This window comes from Brachyistius frenatus, unplaced genomic scaffold (assembly GCF_029030835.1).
Source record: "Brachyistius frenatus isolate BFR_SWC_R1_liver_20210118 unplaced genomic scaffold, ASM2903083v1 Contig_37, whole genome shotgun sequence".
Classification (NCBI taxonomy): Eukaryota; Metazoa; Chordata; class Actinopteri; family Embiotocidae; genus Brachyistius; species Brachyistius frenatus.
This window is the reverse complement of record NW_027210636.1, coordinates 1,679,741-1,701,000: the sequence shown is the minus strand read 5'-3', so window position 1 is coordinate 1,701,000 and position 21,260 is coordinate 1,679,741. Positions and strand designations below refer to the sequence as shown.

The following is a 21,260-nucleotide window of genomic DNA, read 5'->3' as shown; positions in this document are numbered from 1 at the left end:
AATGTTTGAATTTTTAAAAAAAGAATTTCCCTGCGTTCCAGTATCCAAACTACCGAACTATTTAGTACGCCAGAAAAAGATTCAGTATGTTAAACGTAGGATGCCAAAAGTACCAGGATGTTCTACTGCATCCGGTCACAATTGAACACATACTACACGCAACAGTAGATACTTTTTAAGAGTAGCTGCAGTACGTAGTAAAAGTAAAAAGAAAAGGATGCGATTTCGAACGAGAGCGCTTCCTTTTAATGCCTCTTCTTCTTCTTCTTCTTTGTTTTGTGGGCGGGGCATTACAGCGCCACCAACTGTCTCGGCGGCTCAGTCGACGTGACGCAGAGTACGACCGGATGAAGTTAGGACATCCTGGTACTTGGTGGTATACTACATTTAACATACTACGTATCGGGACGTACTAAATCTCTTTCCGGCGTACTTCTTTTTTTCTTTTTTTTCACACATTTTTGTGCTAAGCTATCCAGCTATTGCATTATATTTAGCACACGTACTCACATCTTACTCGCAAGAAACAAAGTGAAAATCTAATTACAGCAAATCCAGCGAGTGAGTGATAAAAAAAAATAACAACAAAAAACCAAATGTGTGTAGTCCTCCCACCACCCACCCCCGGCTTCTTGTTGCGACCAGGAGAGACAAACACGCACTCATACGGTGTCGTCGTGATTCATTTCTGGGAACTGGCTCGGTGTCGATAACACTCGTCGCTCAGATAATGATATATTTAACTCAAGGATTCCTGGAAAATTGCTGAAATTACGCGGCGAGCAGTCGGTGTAGCGCCCAGCAGGACGTATCGTCAACAACCTGCTGTGATGAAGGAAGCTGGGGAACTTTAAATGAAATCATTTGTTTTTTTTTTATTATAACATCACATCCCATAGTCATCATTTAGACGTGAACGTGTAGACTATTTTTTTTTTTTTAAGTAGATCAAATGAAGTTCATAAAAAATAAATACAAAAAAAAAAAAAATCTGAATTTCTGCTACTACTGACAATAAAAACCCTTTTTTTATGATATCTACATGTAACTATTTTAAGCTTTGCGGTCACATTCGACTCACCGTCTGTCAGGAGTTGGTAGAGACCCAAAAAAAGAGCTAAAAGACACTAAAAATGTTGGACTTGTATTCACACGACTTCAAATTAAAGTTGCCGTGCAACTGCTGGATGTATGAACAAGCATCTGATTGCTTAATATCAGCACACCAACATAAAAGAGATGACGTGTCAATGACGTGTCAACAACTTGTTTTTGCTGCCCCCAAATGGCCAGAAATTATAATAATAATAAAAATAAATCTTGTTATTGCAGATTCAAGTAATACTGATATAAAATTTGTATTTACAATTTTACTTCAGTGAAAGTATCATCAACAAAATGTATTAAAAGAGTTAAAAGTCAAAGTTCGACTGTTATTACATTTTATTGAATCGTAATTATAATTTTTTTTATTAACGCATTATCACAAGGTGCACTTTATTTTTTACAGATGATTGAGGTGGAGCTAATTCAAACTGCTATATGTATATATGTTTTTATATATATGTTGAAAAGGCACCATTTCAAGTATATTTTCACAATCAAATCTAAAACAAATATTTGTAACTTTTTTCATCATCTTACATTTTGAATAAAACATACACAATGATTTTACCGCATACGTTTTGACCGGATTTTGAACTTTTTCAAGGCAATATGGACGGCAAGAATATTTAACATGTTAAATACATGCAGCAAGTGAAATAATTACAATACATTCTTCAGGAAACATTTCAGGATTTACATTTAATGTTGCATAAACTTCACGCGTCGCGTCACGTGTGACACACTCTCCTGCGAACCAGTAAAAGTAAAAGAAAACTGAAAACAGCAGCGTAAGCGTCACTCACTGTGTCCGCTTAAGGTAAATGTACTTAGTTACTTTCCACCGCTGTTTTTATAAACACTGCAATGCCTCCCATTGGCCGCCAGGGGTCAGACGGTGGGAACAATCATTGAACTCATTAATAAAGTGTTTTATATAGATTCTCCCTAATCTCCTTATTTATGCAAAAAAATTATGATGTTCCTGCCGTCATTTTTCTTCTCGTGCTAAGAACCAACGTCACCAACAGGTAACGCCGATTCACACCACCTAACATTACCGGGACCCCCCCCCCCCCTCCGTGTGTGCAGCCTTTGATAGAAAGCTGGACCGAACCAATCTGCAGTCAATTTCACACTAAGCGCTCCGACAGATTCAATACCATAAGCTTCTACCTCGGAGTATCAACGATATAGATTTCTCCCTCTGGATAGTCTGGATGCCTCATCATCCTACCTAACCTACATTCACTGCTCTTCATCTTCCCATCTGCAGTCTCGCTTCATTAGGTTTGAACAGACTACTTTTATTAGCTTATATAATCGATTTACTGTTGAGAGTCGAGAGGTTTTTTTGGGTTTTTTTTTGGGACGCTGTCACCTTGAAAACTAGAAATCGTTTGTCCTCCGAGCGCGGCAGATTTCATCCTTTATTTTGTTGATGGATTGCTGTGATTTGCTGCTCAAGCATAGCTACTTTTCCCTCATCGTGTCCCACGGTCGATACCTCCATTATATAGTGATTTATTTCCTCACAGGAGCCGGTTTGACAACATATATGGAAGAATGTGACTTGTTGCTCTGAGTTAAAGATGATATAACAATGTATGAATACTGTCATTTTTTTAACTTTTGAATTTCCCCTTAGCAACCTCTAGTGCTCATGTTGGACAGGATCAGTCGAGATCACTTTAAAAACATACTTTTTCTCACTGGCATTTCCCGATCAGGCCCAATTTTAGCTCGATTTTTAGTATTGTTGTTTTTGCTTAATATTGTTCTTCATTTCTTCAGTGTTCAATTGTTTGTTGCGGAAATTGTTTTTAACTGCGTCATTATTTCCACGTCTATATGATCTTCTTTTTGTTCTTTCTGACGCTTTGCAGCACTTTGTTTCACTTTTGTTGTGTTTAAATGTGCCACGTGAATAAACTTGTGCTCCAGAGCGACGTGCAGTGTGTCATATCAAGGGAAAGAGCCCTCTAGTGGTTGTAGTAGTCAAGACTTCACCACAGGCCTGTCCTTCAAACAGACACCCCCCTTTCCCCTTCCCCCCAAACATACCACTTTTTGAGGCCTAATATCTGAATTAATGACGAGATTATTTTCAGATGGACCGCCAGAAAGCTAATAAGCAGAAGTGACTTTTGTGAACGACACCAAATTTTCATGAGAAAAGTTGAATGGGAGTCTATGGAGCCAGAGCCTTTTCGGAGCTAACCCCTAGTGGTCCTCGGTGGTATTGCACTTTATGGCAGTTTTCGCACTGGCCCCACTTTTCAGTTGACTTTTATGTACAGTCTATGATTGTAAAATAGTTCCAAAGTTTGCATTTGAGCTCTGACCCAAACCATAACTTTGACAGGTGTGTGCTTTAGCTCTATGACATTTTAAGCAAGATTTCACGAGACCCATGAGCATGGCAGTGAAGCCCAGCCAAGTGTAAATGCAGATTACACGGAAACCTCTGCTACTTTATATTCTCAATGTAAAAAGAGTAAAAAAAAAAAGTGATTTTTTTTTTTTTCCCTTTGTGCTTTGTGTTTCTACAACTTCAGGGTTGATGGATGGTGTTGTGGGACAATGCTAAAGCTCAATGGCTTCCCATTTAACTGCCGTTAAGTGGACCGTGTGGATGAGTCAAGGGTGACAGTTTAATCCCCTCTGCAGAAATCCTTTCAGAACGTGACTGGAAAGCTAATTTCCACAGCATCATTTACATCATTGAAATATCTTTACTAAGAGCTACGAAATAAAATTCGGTTAATGAGTAGAAAAACATAAAGGAAGTAAAGAACGTAGGTTAACCAAAATAGTACGCGGCTCCTTGCAGGTTTCTTTGGTTTAATAAACTACATCTTAAAACACAAGCAGTGAGGCTTAAAATGATGTCAGCCAATCCATGTGCATGGAGAAATTCAGCTATATTTATTCTCTGGCCTCTATTATTATTATGAACAGTAACCATCAGACATTGTGGCTCCCAGTAAAAGGCAACAGCAGAGTTACTTCCTCTGGAAATATATTTTTTTTTATTGAATAAGGGTAATATAGAGCATTATGAAAATAAGAATAGGAACATGTGACCTCAACCTGGTGGCCAGTGGTATCATAACAGGAATGAATTTATGGACCTCTTGGACTTCAGGCATCAAGGCACAACTTTCACTTTGCTGCAATGTCGTAGGTGCAGTTGTGTATGCACCTTAAAATCAGTGGGAGTTCCCTCTCATTAACATAATATCATCATAAAGTATTCCACTCTGAATCTACAGGAAAGAACTGGGAGATATTGCAGATGTTCAAAACGTACTTTTAATCAAGGAGACAACCATTTTAGCCAAAATCTCAACTGGACCAAAGGAAGCTTTTTATTTGAAATGAGGGCTTTTAATTTGAAACTTTAAGGAAGTGGCGGCCAACAGACGTTTTTGTTTTTTTCTGTGCCCTCCAGAGAGACAGCCACAATGAGGTTTGTATTTTATCATTGAATATTTAATATAAATTTAACAAGGGTTAGACATTTTTTTGGGAGGACAATCAACAATGTTTCTCTTAATTAATAAGTTCAGGTGAAACTGAATTGCAGGTGTTACATCTGCAGGCTCTTTGCTGTTTTTGACTTTCAAAACTGTGCTGTGTCATTGTAGAGTCAACGTTATTGTAAGTTTACTGCATTGCTGACCAATATTTTTCAATCTAAAATTTGGCCGTTTTTTTCAAGGGATTGAAGTGGGGCGGTTTGTATGGTTGCATTTTACCTACAGTGCAAGTCCTTTACATCTGGTTGCTTCTCTCCTACTTTTTGTGCTGACATATACTTTAATTTTATTCAGCCGAATTACAGGTAAAGTTGTTCTCACGAACATATTTTTCTGTTTCCGTTGTCAGACAACGGGACCAACATAAAATAGGGACTAAAACGCGACCCGTTAAAACGCTATATTAACGAGCACGTCACTTTTAAGCCATTTCCAAGCTGCTGCTGTGCACTGCTTAATTGATCATTTTATAACCGCGACGTCGTCTTAAACAATCACCGTCCACGTCATTTAAAGACAACAGCTGTGCTGTGATTTCGGCTAGATTTACATGTAAAATTATGTCTCAGAGAGAAAGTTAGAAGCAACTTTCTTTTCTCACAACAAACCACTGGCGACTTCCGGCCGACGCAGGTAGCGGCTGTGCCCACGATGTTTGAATCAGGCTGTGGTGAAGATTTAGGTCGAAATCGTCTTTTCATGCTTTTAGATGGTCTTTTATTGGCGATGTGGCAACCTGGGAAACGTCAGGCCAACATATAAAACGTATGGATCTGTATGTGTGTTTAATTTTATACATTTGATCTGTTCTTATGCATCTCATTTCTTTTCTATATTTTTTTTAATGTTCATTTATATCTGTTTTTACGTGAAACACTGCATGTCATTTTCTTGCCGTAAAGCACTTTGAGATGCATTTCTTGTATGAAAGTTGCTATAGAAATAAAGTTTATCATTGTTTATTAATATCATTGTATGATGACACTTTTTTTTTTTTTTTAGGGCAATGCAAATTAAGGGAACTTTTGTCAATGTTACTTTACAATAGACTATAAATGGTTGTATAAAAACATTAAATGTAAAACATATAATACATAAAATGTCACTTGGACGAGCAGCCGGCAGAGAAAAGCATGGAAGTGAAAGGGGGAACAGGAGAGTGCCTCTTGGTGCCCCCTGGGTAATGCAGTTTTATTTATTGTCATTTTGATAAACCCAGATAACCTGAAATGGAGAGGGCAGAAAAGGTTGCAGGTTTTATGCCGAGTTTTGCCAGCTGGCTGAGAATTGCATGTACGTAAATAGATACTCCTCTGCTGAATAATGCATCCACACTGTTCCCTTTCTTTCTGGACATGTGTGAATCCAATGGTTTTATCAACACAACAATGCTTTTTTTCTTACATTTCGTAACGATGCAGCCTGAAAATACGAGAAGCATTAGTCGGCAGCAACAATCGGTTCTGCCAAATAATGCATTCATCCCCGTAACACTGTAATGACACTTCAAATCAAAGTTTGAAGGGAATTAAATGGTTTTATCAGGACATACTTTATATGATCAACTTTGACATCCCACATTTATTTGTCTGCATTAAAAAACTAATTTTAGTCTCGATATTTAAAAAAAATTATGCCTAAAAACACATTGGCAAAAAAACATTGGGGCAGTCCAGCATTATGGAGGAACTGCTAAACATAGAGGACTCCAAATGTTCTAAAACTACAGACCATCATTTATAATCATCGATGAACCTGAACAGTATCCCTGCCTAATCATTACAAGTTTCTCCTCTTTCCTCTTTAAGCTGTGCGCTGTCCTGCGAGCTGCATGCAATTCTCAGCGAGCGGGCAGAACTGGATTAAAACAGCGGCAGCTTGTGAGAAGAGAAGAAAAAGTCGACGGTATACCAACGACTAAAACGTTCTGTACATTGTGAGTGCAGCTTTTGATATGTTTGATGCTTGAATATGAAGCTCACCAGAGACATCCTCCTTTTAAAAAGTCATTTGTTGAATTGTTTTGTGCGTATCGTTGCGTGCATGTGTTTTTGCTTTTGGATGTTTTTGTTACCGTAGCATAGCTTAAAAAAAAAACCTTAATATTCAGATTTTTATTTCAGTATTTTGTAACCCGGATAACTTTCCTCCTCGATGAACATAGTGGCTGAAATTTAAAACTACTCTGGTACCTTTCACATCAACATATAGGATTAGACTACAAAATTAGCGGTCTGGTCTGTTTGGCCTGATTTTCAGTCTGCCTTTTTTTTTCATACTTTAAACGTGAATGTTGTCATCAAATACTTTGTTAACATCCAGCTATACAGTCAATAAAAATATCTGATGTAAAAGCTGGATTAAAACACAATCTTTACTGTCCAGATAAGGTCTGTAATCCTTTTCTCCACCTCTAAATCCATCCTGTATATGTTTTTTTTAATTTTTTAATTTTTTATCTCCAGCTGCATCCTGCAACTTCCTTTATCACTTTTTCCACAATGCTATACAAAATTGACCAGCTGGTGCGCTATATTTAGAGATTTTCTATCAGTGATTTGGGTGTTCACCATATTATGGAAACAACTTCCTGCCTCTCTAGCCGAGTCCTAGTTTGCCCGTTATTGACCCAATCGTGATCGAGAGTCACCGAGCGAGAGCCAGTCAGTCAGTCAGCCAGCCAGCCAGTCAGTCAGCCATACAGACAGAGACGAATAGAAAAGGAGCTTTCCTCGTCGCCGAGTTTGTCCCATTCGATAGTTTGTCGCAGATCCACTGGCATGTTTGCACTGATGCGACCCTGCGAGCAGCGAAGGCCTTTTCTCCTTTCTGTCGTTCCAGCTCGCAACTAATCCAGGTAAGGCTGTCTCATTCCCGTCTTACGCTTTGATATTCTTAGCTTGTCGAGTCAGAGGTGCCGTTTAGATGCTCGGGTTTAAGCCTGGAATATGTAAATCAAAGCAGCCAAAGTATGCAGGAAGTTCAGAGGACTGCGACCTCAAAAATCTAAATGTCTAATATCCTGAGTCGCAGCAGGGGTGGAGCTCCGCACACACCTGTTTCGTCTTTAAATCAAAGAGGGTGTCATAGTTTTGAATTTAAAATCTGTAGATCAAATGTGAGGCTGTAACTTTGTTCTTATTAAAAAAAATAACATACAGTAGCATGTGATCAACGTCCCTTAAAAAAAAAAACGCTTCTTGCTTTGATTCTGCAAAACACAGCCAAGTAAACAGTTTTCATGTGACACCATCTCATCTTTGGGGGGGGCGAAAAAAATAAAGTTGATTGAACAAGGTTTTGAAAAAACTTTGTGAGAAGCTGATGGGACGTGAAGCAATCTCTTTAAAGTCAGTGAGGCGCAAATAAGCCCCACTTATCCTAATAAGTCTGGTCACACACACACACACACACACACACACACACACACACACACACACACACACACACACACACACACACACACACACACACAATTTAATATCTGCACGTATATCAGAAAAAAACACTTAAAGTTTTAACTAGCTGCGCAATACCTCAAACGTTTGAGGGATTGGGCTGTGTGTGTGTGTGTGTGTGCGTGTGTGTGTGTGTGTGTGTGTGTGTGCGTGTCTACAGCATGAGTTTACTCTGCTTGATGTTTAAAAAAAAAAAAAAAAAAAAAAGCTAAAAGTTATTAGTTGTGTCAGAATTAAATCACTTAAATTACCCGTTTCCTTAAAAGTAGTCTGACATCACTTAATTTTTTTTCATGCATGTTTAATTTTTCTGAATTGTCTTCAGTTGAAGCTGAAATGATCACGTTAAAACTCAAATGTTTTCTAACTCACTTTTACAGCGAGGGAGGTTTTTTTTTCTTTTTGTTTTTTTTCGCCAGGGCACGATATCACGCATTTGGCCTCCTGTGACTTCTGTACATTTGCAGGCACATGAGCGCACCAATCCCGTATGCATGTTTATGTACAAGTGTGTGTGTGTGTGTGTGTGTGTGTGTGTGTGTGTGTGTGTGTGTGTGTGTGTGTGTGTGTGTGTGTGTGTGTGTGTCGTGTCTCTCTATGGGGTGGTCGGGAGGCAGGGCGAGCCCATCGATCGGCTCGTGAGGCGGGCCCTCCCACGGCTGCAGCTCCAGCTGCCCACTGGGTGTGAAGGACACTGATGTGACAGCGCTAATTACAGAAGGCAGGAAGCCAGCGCCATAAACATTCACAGCAGTAGCTCAAGCAGGGCTCTGCTGGGCTAAAGTCAACCCTCCACCAGACACTCTACACCTCTCGTCCCTCCGGGGGCGATGGTCTTCAAGGGTGTCATGTCAAATTGAACAATTATGCACCAAGCGGCAAGTCAAAAGGAAATTAAAAACAACAAAAAAACACTGCTTTGGACTTAGAAAGCAGACGTGATGGGAAATAACAAAACAGACTCTGTTGTGATTATTAAAGAAAACCAAAAAAAACAAACAGACAAAAACTCTTTTCAAATACAACATCTGAAAGAGTACTTTACTAATTTACTGGAAATGAGCTGCCTTGGTTTTTTCAAAACAGATGAAACGGAAACAAAGACAGAGCTGATTTAATTGCAATGATTTCAAACACTGGACTCCTTTTTTTTTTTTTATCATTTAATTCCATCCAAAATCCAGAAAACAGAGCTTTGCTTTGCTGGCCTAGAGGTTCAGTTTATCTTAATTGTGAGTGTCAGAACACGTCTTTTTATGTATATATTTGTTCTCTACTGGCAGATGTTGGTTGTTGGTTCAGTCGCAGATCAGGACGGATTATTCCCTTTTGCTTTGGACAGTTATTGTCAAATCTTCATCGCTTTTTTTGTGTAGTTTTGTTGTCGGCTATTTGTTGTCGTTTCGATTTTAAAGGTGCATTATTTGTTTTACATCTGCTGGTTCGGTTCAGTCTCATTTCAGCAGGCAGACAAAGTTAGACAAACCTAAATCATTTATATTTTCAGGTTGTGATACAACCGGCTCGTGTCTGTATGCTTGTTTTAAAGTTCTCTTCCCCCGGCGGGCAAAAAAAACGTATTGATCGATTCCAGCCTTACATTTGTCAGGCTGCCGCTCTGAACTGAACCACGTCTGTTTTAAAATATTTTTTTTTTATCAGTTTTCCTGAAACACACGTTAATGCAGGAACTGAAAAGCTCCGCATTTTGCGGACATATTTGTATCATTGACGTTTCAAGTTCAAGTTGCACGAATCCTTTAACCACAGTTCAGGAAATAATACAGTGAATGTAAACCGTATCCTCGCTGTAACCACCCCCACCCCCACCCCCACCAGTAGGAGCAGGGTGGCCTTAAATGGTCCCGGTGGCCGTCGGTGTGTGAATCGGTGCCACGTGCGATACGTTAACCCCGCGTTTGTTTTAATTATGCACATTTCCATCGATTGTCACCCTGTTAATTATTTTTCCAAATCGATCTGTGCTTCAACCTCGCATGCAGGTCCGTGAACAAGAGCTGGTGGATGCTGCTGCTGGAGGCTTTAGATTCCATATATAGAGCACACACACACGCACACACACACACACACACACACACACACACACACACACACACACACACACACACACACACACACACACACACACACACACACACACACACACACACACACACACACACACGTATGTATGTTTGTATGTACAGAGGTGACATGTATATGTACTATTGCAGAAGAAAGGACACATCAGGGGCGAACATGTACGCCAACCCAGTATCATGGCAAAATGTGAAATAACCACGCTTTGGCCTGCCTCGGCGTGACAGTTACACGTTTTGAAAGTGTGAAACATACACGCACGTAAATGTCGCGTGTTTTAGCTATAAGTTTAATATCCTGTAAATCAAATGGCTCTACGTATTGCAGTAGGTTTCGTTTTCGTCTTCCAGAGACAAAAAACGTGTAGCTTTCACGCCTAGACAGCCCAAAGCGTGTCTATACCACGTTTTTTTTTTCTGTAGTGCCTCGACGTGTCTATTTCACGTTTTACTGCGATACTGCGTTGCAACATGCACGTATATTTTTTTTTTTAAAAACCACACATGCACACTTTAATGTAACACAAAAATGTCCCAAAACGGTCTCCCCTTCTTCTTTAGCAGGATGGACCATGGAGACCGAGGGATGGGCGTCTCTCACCTTCGCTACGAGGACGAGGAGGGTGAGTGTGTCATATCTATCGGTAGACCTTTTACAGACTGGCCCTCTGCTAATGGAAACAGGAAATTCAGTCATTACACCCACTTTGTCTTTTAATCTCGAGGCTGTTGATTGGCCGCACCAACATTTCTAATTTGTCTCTTTTTTTCCCGTAACATCTTGACTGCTGTTGATGGGCTGCGAATGAGCATCTTATATTGCTTTGCATCTCCCCGTTGTTTAGTTATTCCACCTGGAGTCGTGTGTTCAATTAGTTTTACAGCGACGTCATAATTGCCGGCAGATGATCAAACTCGCATCATCGAGGTTTCGGTTGGAAAACAGAGGTTGTACGAGCCGGGCGGCGACTCCGAATGAGGCCCCATTTTGCTTTCATTGGTAACCGTGCCAACAGAGAACGCTGCTATTGGTAATAAACACCCATAAGCTGTGAAGCAACATTTAGTCAGAGGTGGTGAGAGAGGTTGATGAAAAACACTCCTCTGAGTGTGAGGGGTTAATGAAAGATCTCTTTAGATAATCTGCCAGCATTTTCAGCCTGAACATTCAAGTATTTTCCTGTTCATCAAATATTCATGTCATCAAATTGCCTGTTTTAGACAGAAAATGTGGTTTTATTAAGGCAAATTGACCACGAAGACCTATATTTGCACTTCAATTCCCGTCTTGCCGTACGTGTTTTGCCCGCAGACCATCAGTCCATCTACATCGGCGTCCCCGTACCTCGAGGATATCGACGCAAACGCAGGCGAAGGCGGTCGAACCGAGAGGCCTCCGGGATGGACAGGGAGAGACGCTACAGCGACCGCAGACACAGCGAGCAGGACCGCTACAGAGACATCGACGTCGAGGAGGGACTCATGGATTCGGCCGAGCACAGTCTCCAAGACATCAACCGCACGGGTAAGTCAGTGGCGAGAGAACTTCCTCAAACGACTTCCTGTTGCTTTGATGGGCTACGCTGTCTCTCATCAACCTCCATCAACCTCCAACGCAGCCTTTAGTTGATACATTTTTAACCTAAAGCTTAAGGCGTGTGGAGTTTGAATTTGAAGGCGTGAAAGACGCTCTGCTAAATTGCATGATGGGAAATGTGGGATTCAATGTTTTGGAGACTTGATTTGTTCTGAGCATTGATTGTATATAAAAGTGGACGTAGCTTCCGGCTCTGAAAAATTAGGCCGATGAGGAAGTGCCTTAAGCTGCAATACCACCTGGTGCCACTAGAGGTCGGCTCCCAAAACCCTCCGGCTCCATAGACTCCCATTCAACTTCTCTCATGAAATATGAAGTCAATACATTTTTTTCCACAAGTTATCTCGGTGTTGTTCGCTAAAGTCGCTCCTTCTTATTCGTTTTCTGGAGGTCCATCTGAAAATAATCCCGTTATTAACTACAAAATAAGCTTCAAAAAAGATGTGTTTCTGGGGGAGGGGGAAGGGGTATCTGTTTGATTGACAGGCCTGTGGTGCAGTCAGGTTACAGCTGTCAGTGGGCGGGACGTAGTATCGTCGGGTTTCCAATCAGATCAGTCAGATTCTCCCCAGTTCGTCCAAATATGGTCACTTCCTGCTCCGAACCGCTCCGAACTAACAAAGATGGCGCCGGCCAAAACCCGAACTCGAGGCTTCATAACGGCCGTTCACAAACCGACGGGTGACGTCGCTGTTGGTTGCCGCTTCGTTTTGAGGGACTAAAAGTCAGAATAACATCCTTATTGCTTTATTGAACTTTGGGGTCTTTTTGAAATCTCTCTCTTCCAAGTTCCCCAACTTTACTGAACGTACAAATACAAAACACCTTCAGTGCCCCTTTTAAGACCAGTCAAACACCAGCGTGCTCTTATGCACCTGTTTTTCAACGTCACATTTCATCTTGCATCCTACGCGTCGATGCAGTTGTTTTTGGATTGTGTGGGAATAAAAGACGTTGCGGTGGATTAAACGACTCCCCGCATGTACAAGTCCATACAGTCGGTTAGCGGCACTGTGTGACCGGCTGAAACCTCATTACCCTGCAGCAGCATTCCTGAACACGGAGTCCAATTCAAATCCCCACGTCGATAATTCAACAATGGAACGGGTTGTATTTACCTCAGGCTCATGGTTAGATGATTATAGTCAGGTAGTTCTGTGTGAACTGGGTGCAGGAGTACATAATGAGAAAGTATGGAGCAGCCTAACGCTGCTTAATCACTTAATCTGCTTAATCAATTCAAATATTTACAGGTGAACATTGGGTAAAAAAAAACAACAGTAATTTCATTTTATGAATCAGGTACTAATAAAACATTTAAATAGGTGCTGTGCAGCGGATTAAAATGATACTATATGATATAGAAGAAGTCGTAACTAGCGGGAATAATTTATATTTAAAGTATTGTAAAACAACTTATTTCTTGTGTAATTAAAGAGTAAAAAGAGGTTGAACAGTCAGCACTTGATTTTCCAGCCTACGTGTTTTAAAACACAGTATAATCATAGTGACTCGAGGCTTCATAACGGCCGTACCTACATTTAAATACCAGAAAATATTTGATTGGAACCTGATTCTTACGAATAAATTTCACTGAAAATTGCTGGTTGTTATATAGATATTACCAAAAGTTCCAATATAACTTTCTACCTTTATAAATTAATGCTAAATGTGTGTGTAAAAAGTCGTTTTGTTGCTTACTTTTTCCCTTTTTATAGCCTTTTAAAACTGTAAAAAAAAAAAGAAATGATATTACAAAACTGTAAATTTGTCAAAGACCTTCCTTCATCCCGTCAAGTGTCTCCGGCGGCCGAGAGGCTACGTTACATCCTGAACGAGGAAGATGACTTGCCCACGCCGACGCTCTTCACCGAGATGGACACTCTACAGAAAGAAGGAGACGAGCTGGAGTGGAAGGAGTCGGCCAGGTGGACGACTGCACTCAAACACATCACACACACACACACACACACACACACACACACACACACACACACACACACACACACACACACACACACACACACACACACACACACACACAGTGTTGCTTTGCTTTTGCTTCAAGACTGAAATCTTGACTATATCCGCTGGTACAACACATACAGTATCAGACCGTTCAGGAAAGTATGGCGGCCTTGTCAGCAATACAGTAATTCAATTTGGTTTTTTATTCTATTATTTCTTATTATTGCATAGGTATATGTAAATTTGTCTTTCTGTGTACTTATCTTTTTCCTACCTGTATTCTTAAATTGTTGTGAAGACTAAAATTCCCCCAATGCGGGATTAATAATAATTTTTCATTGACTTGCTAAACATCTGTGTAACATCATGTCAACTAACTGTCAATAATAACGGAAGTGATGAAATGTGTTGCCGCCATCATTAATATATTTTTCCTAGTTTGAGTCAAAGTGTCGTAAATGGCTGATTGCAGATAAAACGCTAAAATGAAGCATGATGTTCATGCTGAAATCTCATCCTGAAATTATTCAGAAACTGATTATGTCAGATAGTTTGGATAAAATTGGATGTTTTCACATGAAATGACATTTTCAGTTAAAAACCTGGAGGTTATGACAACAGAAAGAAAAAAAAAAAAAAGCGGGGTTTTGTCCAATCAGACGATGGACGAACCGTCAATCCTTCACTGCATCGTCTGCTTACAACAAAGTCTGGCAACAAAATCCTGATTTTAAAACCAAATCGTGACACCTTTCTGTCTCTCTTTTGCTGCTCAAGGTGGGTGAAGTTCGAGGAGAAGGTGGAGGAGGGAGGCGAGAGGTGGAGTAAACCCCACGTGTCCACGCTGTCCCTGCACAGCCTATTCGAACTCAGGACGTGTCTCCAGACGGGGACGGTGCTGCTGGATCTGGACGGCTACTCGCTGCCTCAAATAGTCGGTGAGACGTCACACTTAATCGTGTAAATCGACCAATCAGAATCTACGCTTTACTGTCGACGTTGGGTTTTATATTTAACCCGATTTTTGTGTAAAAATGTTCGCCTGCAAAGTAGTAAAATAACTTTAGTGAAGGTGGTGTTGTTGGTTCACTGAACATCTGATGTGGTGGTTCAGGATTAACAAAAGGAGGGATGGCTGAATGATTGGATGATTTCTTTCTCAAAAACAAAGATGAAATAAATACATGAAATATCAAATCAAATGTCAGCATTAACAAATCGCTGAACGAGTAAGTAAATAAGATTAACAAGATTTAACTTAGATAGTTAATGCGTCCACAAACTTAGGTTTTCCCATTGTCTTTAAAGGTAACAAACATAGATGTCTAAAGTCATAATAAAGACATTTAATAAACATGAAACACACATGAAATATTAAACAAATACAATGAAGTGGAATTAAAGAAGAATTAAAGAGGCTCTGCAGGCCAAAAAGGGGGCGGGGTTATATCGTTTCCTGGGAGTGCCCATTAAATTGACACGCCCAGGATGTGGCATAGATGTGACGATGTCAGGTGTTGTCAGGTCTCTTTAACTTGTGATTTAACAAGTAGGTTAACTATAATCTTGTTGCTTGAAGTCAGCCTTTTTTTTCCTGGTTGTCCTAAAACAAAATTATTTAATCGCACTTCATATTTTTCTCCCTACAAAGTACCAAAAAGTAAAATAAACAAGTGAACTTGCTCAAACTGGAAGTGACGCCAGCGAACACCAAACCATTTTTTTTTTACTGAGCCCGGACACACTTTGTACCTCCTAAAATGAATCACAAGTCTTATGTATTGGTGCTCTGAGCACAATGGGAATTGGAAAAATCCCCAATTGGAGGAAATGTACTACTTTCCCAAACAAACAGGCAACAAGATGTGCTCTCAATACAGAAGAATTTCAAACTACCGTGTCATCTTCCATATAAACCAACACAGGGACGAAATGGAGCTCATGAGGTCAATATTATTTCTACGCTACATTTCTACGCTGCCATTTTTTTTGCAGTTATTATTCAAGACAACTAGCAAACTAGGAACGTTTCACCAACTTCTAAAAAAAAAAACATCTTTCTTAGAGGCTCGTTTCTAGTTTGACATTCGTTCTGGTGTGTTCGCCCACTCGGACGTCAAAACTCAGACGTTCCTTCTTCCTAGTTGCTTCTGAACGCACCGTCAGCCTCAGTTTACCAAATGAGAGGTTGAATACCAACAGCTGTGATACTTTCGTACGACCTGGTTTCTGAGTGCACGCCTGGGAAATGGAAAACAAACTTAAAAAAAATATTGTCACGGCTTCACATATTAAGCAAAATGACGAGTTCTTTTTTTTTTCTTATTTTCATTAAATGTGAATGATAAGTCCGACTTTTCAACGAGCAACTTCTCACTAGCTGTTTTCAGTCGGGTGTCACAGTCTGAACTAAATTACTGTCTAATTTTTTTACAACTTTGAATGAGTGACTCTGAGCACGACAACCTCTTTCAACGTTTCCTCCTGTTACTGTACATATCGACGTTCACTACTCGCCAAACGGCAAAAAACCCGAAGCTGTATGGAGCGGTCAGCTAATCAATTAGATGATCAATCGGAAAAGAATCAATAACTACAATTACAGTGTTTCCCTGTTTGGTTGGATGTATAAACCTCCATTTTCCACTACTTCACTGGAGAGTTTGCGACTGATACCTTTTATGTTGGTTTGGTCAAAGATGGTTATTGACATTTCACCAAGTATCAATAGTGCTGCTGCGTTCAAATGCGGTCGTATTTATCGCGTGCACGAGAAGAGTCCACACGAATGGCCCCAGATTTTCTAAAAGCCTCGAGGTCACGAGTCTTGACGCGTCCGCTGACGTTTTCCGGAAATCGCAGAGGCCGCGGAAGTTAATTTTTTCGTTGGATGTGAAGCTAATATATTACAATTTTAGTCACGTCGAGCTTCGTAACTTAGATAACAGCCTACGTCAGAGGAAGATGTCGATCTTCCCGACGGCCTCATCTTTTCCCTCTGGGACTTTGTATTTCCTGCATTACGTTACCTGCCTGTTAGCTTGCTAAATTGTGAGCCCCTGTGGCTTCTAGACGCCGTCCACGTCGCAGTTGCCTAGCAACGGTGTTTTTACAACTTGAACGGCAAGCATACGGCGGACACGACTTCAGATGCATTTATGTGCTGTCCGGAGCAAAAAAATTAAACATGGCTAACAGACAGTTTTTATTTATTTATTTTTGTTTATTTTTTTTATCACATTCTGTAATTTTTTTTTTTTTTTTAAAACTAGCTCACCGTGAAAAGTTTTTATTTTTGTCTTCACCTGTCATCTTTCTACTATAAAAATGTTGCAGCTGAAGTCATTCACTGTACATAATTGAATTCATTCGATCTCCAGCATGAGATCAATGGAGTGAATTTTGGTGTCCCGCGTACTGTAGTCATCCCTCAATCAGCCTCTCAGTCTCTCAGTTCACTAAAATGACTCTCGCTGTTCTTTTATTTGAACTTTTTTTTTCCAAGAACAATTGACCTCTTTGCCGTGGAGAGTTTTCCAGGAAAAAAAAATCCACATGATGATGATTTACAGTTAAAAGTTTCCAGGTACGAACACAATTTGACGCTCATACGCAGCATCAGCGGGGAAAAAAAGTGCTTCTTAAAGGTTTCGATGGTAATCTGACATGTGACTTCATATCTTCATAATACCGCAAAAAAACCACGGTATCGCTACATTTCACGTGTAAAATTGTATTTGATGTTATCTGTCTTTTTATTTTCCAGATGACATCATCGAGAGACAGATAGAAGAAGGCATGATATCTCCCGACCTCAGAGACAAGATCAGCTTCGTGCTGCTGAGGAAGCATCGACACCAGACCAAGAAGCCCATCCACCGCTCGCTCGCCGACATCGGGAAGTCCAGCGCCTCCACCGGTGAGCGTCCGCCGCCTGAACGACGCCCGACGGGACCGATGCTACAGCTGTGACCAAATATTGTGTTATTTCCACGAGCGATAATACTACACGTACCGTTAGACCCTTTGAGATCGAGCAATTTGTTTTTTCTTCGTCAGCGATCGGTCCGTTCGCCTTCGAGCGAGCTCCCGACGAGGTTCACATCCTCCGCGGGGGACGTATTAATGTTTGATGAGTTAATTACCGCCGTAGCATTTCCACATCTCATCAGCGCAGGGCACAAACACCGCTCCATGAATCACAAAGCATCACCTTGTGTGTTTGTTTTTCTGCTTCCCCCTCCCCCTCTCCTCCACCCTCCTCCGTCAGGTCGGACCGCAGCGCCCCGAGGCGGACCGGGGCCGGCGGGGCCCGGTATGGGGTCGAGTATGGGTCTGGGGCCGGTGAGCAACTACAACCGATCCACGGAAGACATCCGAGTCAAACAGCAAGCGGCCAACTACGGACGTTTGCGTGAGGGTCAGGTTTTAAATTATGAAAAAAACAAAAACACGTTGTTGGTTTTGTCTTTTGAAGGAAGTTACAGATAAAATCTCTAGAATTTGGACTATTTTCTTTCTTTCTTTTTTTTATAGTGTATTTTTCTAAAGAAACAAACAAAACAAAAAATCACAAAAAGAACATGCAGTTGGTCACCAATGCATTTATTCAGACACGACAATGATTCATCTCTTAGGGGCACGTACACAATCCATTTTTCACGGTATTTCACTAATTTTGTAACCCTGCCAGATTTAATGAAAAATTAATTCTCTCCATATCTTGAATATAATTTGGACCATTTTCATGAGTGTAGTTTGGCGCAAAATCACTTAAATGATCTCAGAAGCCAAAAACTCAAATTGGCATCCAGCGGTTTTCACTATTTCATATTTTTGCGTACCTGTAACGAGGCTGCGAGCTAATATTTCAGTTTTTTTGGAGTCATGTATGAATGTATATTCCTACTTATGCGACCTCAAAAAGCTCGAAAGGCTGATCGCTTATCAGAAGAGGACTTGTTTAAATGTTTCTGCATTTCAATATAGAAATCGTTAGTCTCAGTTGAGTTGGGTCACATTTACTGACATCTATCAGTTAAAGGTCAATATGAACCTGACTGGACTCTCACTTTAAAACACAAAATAGTTTTTGTACTGACTCACTTCTTCGTCGCCTTTTTTGGGGGTTGAAATGACATATTTGGAGTAACAGCTTCTGGAAAAAAAAAAAAAGCTCTCAGCAGGCCGAGATTTTCGATCTCAGCAAAAATGAGCGTGATAAAACTGTTGTGTTTAGATTTTTTTTCTTAGCTTCTCCCATCTTAAAACGAAGCGGGCGATCTTTGCTGTAACTTTTATTCAGCACGACCAATTTAATTTCATTTCGTTTCATTATTTTTTTTTGCCTTTTTTTAAAAATTGATTTTCAAGTTTCCTTCTGGAAGCTTTACTCCTTAACTGCCGAGTCGCACATCGGCTTCTCGTTATTGTCGAATAAAATCGATCAATCAGCCTTACGTATCACGCTGAGCGTGGTTAAAATGAAATAGCACTTTTGTCTTTTTTTTTTGCTTTTTATTTGCGCTCTTTGTCCAACCGTATCCTCATTTGACAACCTCAACAAAAAAAATGACATACTAAATCAAAATCACTGCCACAGCTTATAAAAATGAATATGATTTCATAGGGAAGAATATATATATATAGATTATATATATACATATATAAAAAAAATCACAACTCAGTGTCCCAAGTCTTTGATATTTCCAACCATTTATTTCAACTCAACTTCTTTGAATTTACCTTTCATCATAAATTTTTCCTCAAAATACTTTTTTCACCTTTTGGTTTTATGTTGCGATTTGTGTGCTATAATAATAAACTTTTGATTGAAATTAATTGAGCATCATAAGCATCCTAAAAGTCGTCCTCGTGGCGGCTGTCATAGCACTAAATTTATGAAAACATTCTCAAAGCTTAAATGATCTAAAAGTACGTAAATGTGAAGTGTTGTAATCGTTTTATCTTCCAGGTCACGCTCAGAGCAGAAGTATGAACGATATTGCCGACACTCCCAGCACCGACCAGGTGAGTTATTACTGTCAGACTCATTATTATCTTCTCCATATCGGATGTATAAACATGAAATTCTCATATCGAATATGTTTAAAAAAAAAAAAGAAAGAAAAGAAGCAGGTGTGTTTTATCTCTGGGAGTTATTTACACACCGGCTTAATTCGCACTCCCGTCTTTTATAAGTTCCCCCGGGGGTGCGTATTCATTTTCCATTTTGTTGCTTTCCATTACGGCTGAGATTTCCTATCTGGTGTTCTCAGTGAGGGGGCGTCGCATTCAATTGAAGTTTTGCTTTCGGCGTGGTGGGGAGAGAGAGGGAGGGAAAAAAAAGAGCTTCCTGCCCTGAGTGTCGTCAAATCTTTTTCCCGCGTTGTGACGGGCGACGGCGAGCGATAGAAGAAGTGTGCGACCGCGTGTTTGGACCGCCGTGAGAGCTCGTCGTCGCTGTTGCTGTCGCCCGAATGAGGCTTTGAAAGAGACGGGTCGGGGGGCGGGAGGGGCGGGGTTAAGTGTCTTTCACCGGGAGGTTTGACGCGTAAAAAATACAAAATAAACATTTGAAAAGATTTTTGAGGCGGGGGGGCTGTGTGCTTTTTTTTTATCGGTCGGCAGGAGGACGAGTGCTGCTCGTCCTCTTCCCGTTGCTCCACTTATGAGTGGACGCTCAAATTGTATTTACAGACCTACAGTGGGTCACACATGACAATGGTACAAGCGATAGCTTGTCACCGTGTGTATTTGTGCCACATTGTCCGTGTCGATATTGAACTGGCACCGGGGAGGTCGGGGAGGGGCGGGGGGGGGGAAATAAAACATGGATCTCGCTGTCCTGTCCGCGTGCTCGGCCTCTCACATGTAGCCCGCGTATTCGGGCGACGGGTTATCGACGGGGTGGGGGGGTGGGGGTGGGGCTCTGCGGCTATCGAGTGTCATTGTTGCGCGGGTCCAATTTCCTGTCGCACCTTTACATGCAATCCGACAGGTCAGGGCTCGTTTGAGTCGCAGCTTCGTTTCGTCTGATTCGCTTGTTTTCTGGATTATTTATTTTTTTGTAATGCTCACGTAAGGGGGTCGGGGGGGGGGGGGGGGGGGGCGAGGGGTGTTATCTCCTCCCGACGCCTGCCAGGTTTAGAAACACTGTTCGTAACAAATGATGAGAGGATTAATGATCCCTGTAGGGAGATCCGGTCCCTGCAGCAGCAAAATCATGGCACAATAAACACACTTGTAGGGGTGTGAGTAGTTTTTTTTCTATAAAATGTTGTTTTAAAAAAAAAAAAAGGTGTGAAAAATGACTCCCAAGTGTTTGTTTTTTCACTTTAATATAACATACGTCGAAGAAAAGCAGCAAATCGTAACTGCTGAGAAGCTCAAAACAGCAAATGTTTTGACATTTCTGCTTCAAAAATGCTTCTCCAAATAAGTTTGCGATGAATTATTTGTTTTGTGTCGTTGTTTCAGTTCTAAAAACGCA

General features: G+C 40.7%; 1 protein-coding gene across 1 annotated transcript in view; it reads left to right on the top strand.

The window, feature by feature from the left end:
* Positions 1-10,768: 10,768 nt before the first annotated feature.
* The window catches only part of slc4a5a (solute carrier family 4 member 5a), a 29,150-nt gene continuing 18,658 nt past the window's right edge, over positions 10,769-21,260 (top strand). Inside the window, exons 1-7 of the mRNA XM_069701512.1 lie at positions 10,769-10,826; positions 11,516-11,728; positions 13,599-13,728; positions 14,546-14,706; positions 17,535-17,693; positions 18,039-18,182; positions 19,743-19,798. Coding sequence (XP_069557613.1) covers positions 10,769-10,826; positions 11,516-11,728; positions 13,599-13,728; positions 14,546-14,706; positions 17,535-17,693; positions 18,039-18,182; positions 19,743-19,798 — 921 coding nt within the window. The remainder of the gene's footprint in view (positions 10,827-11,515; positions 11,729-13,598; positions 13,729-14,545; positions 14,707-17,534; positions 17,694-18,038; positions 18,183-19,742; positions 19,799-21,260) is intronic.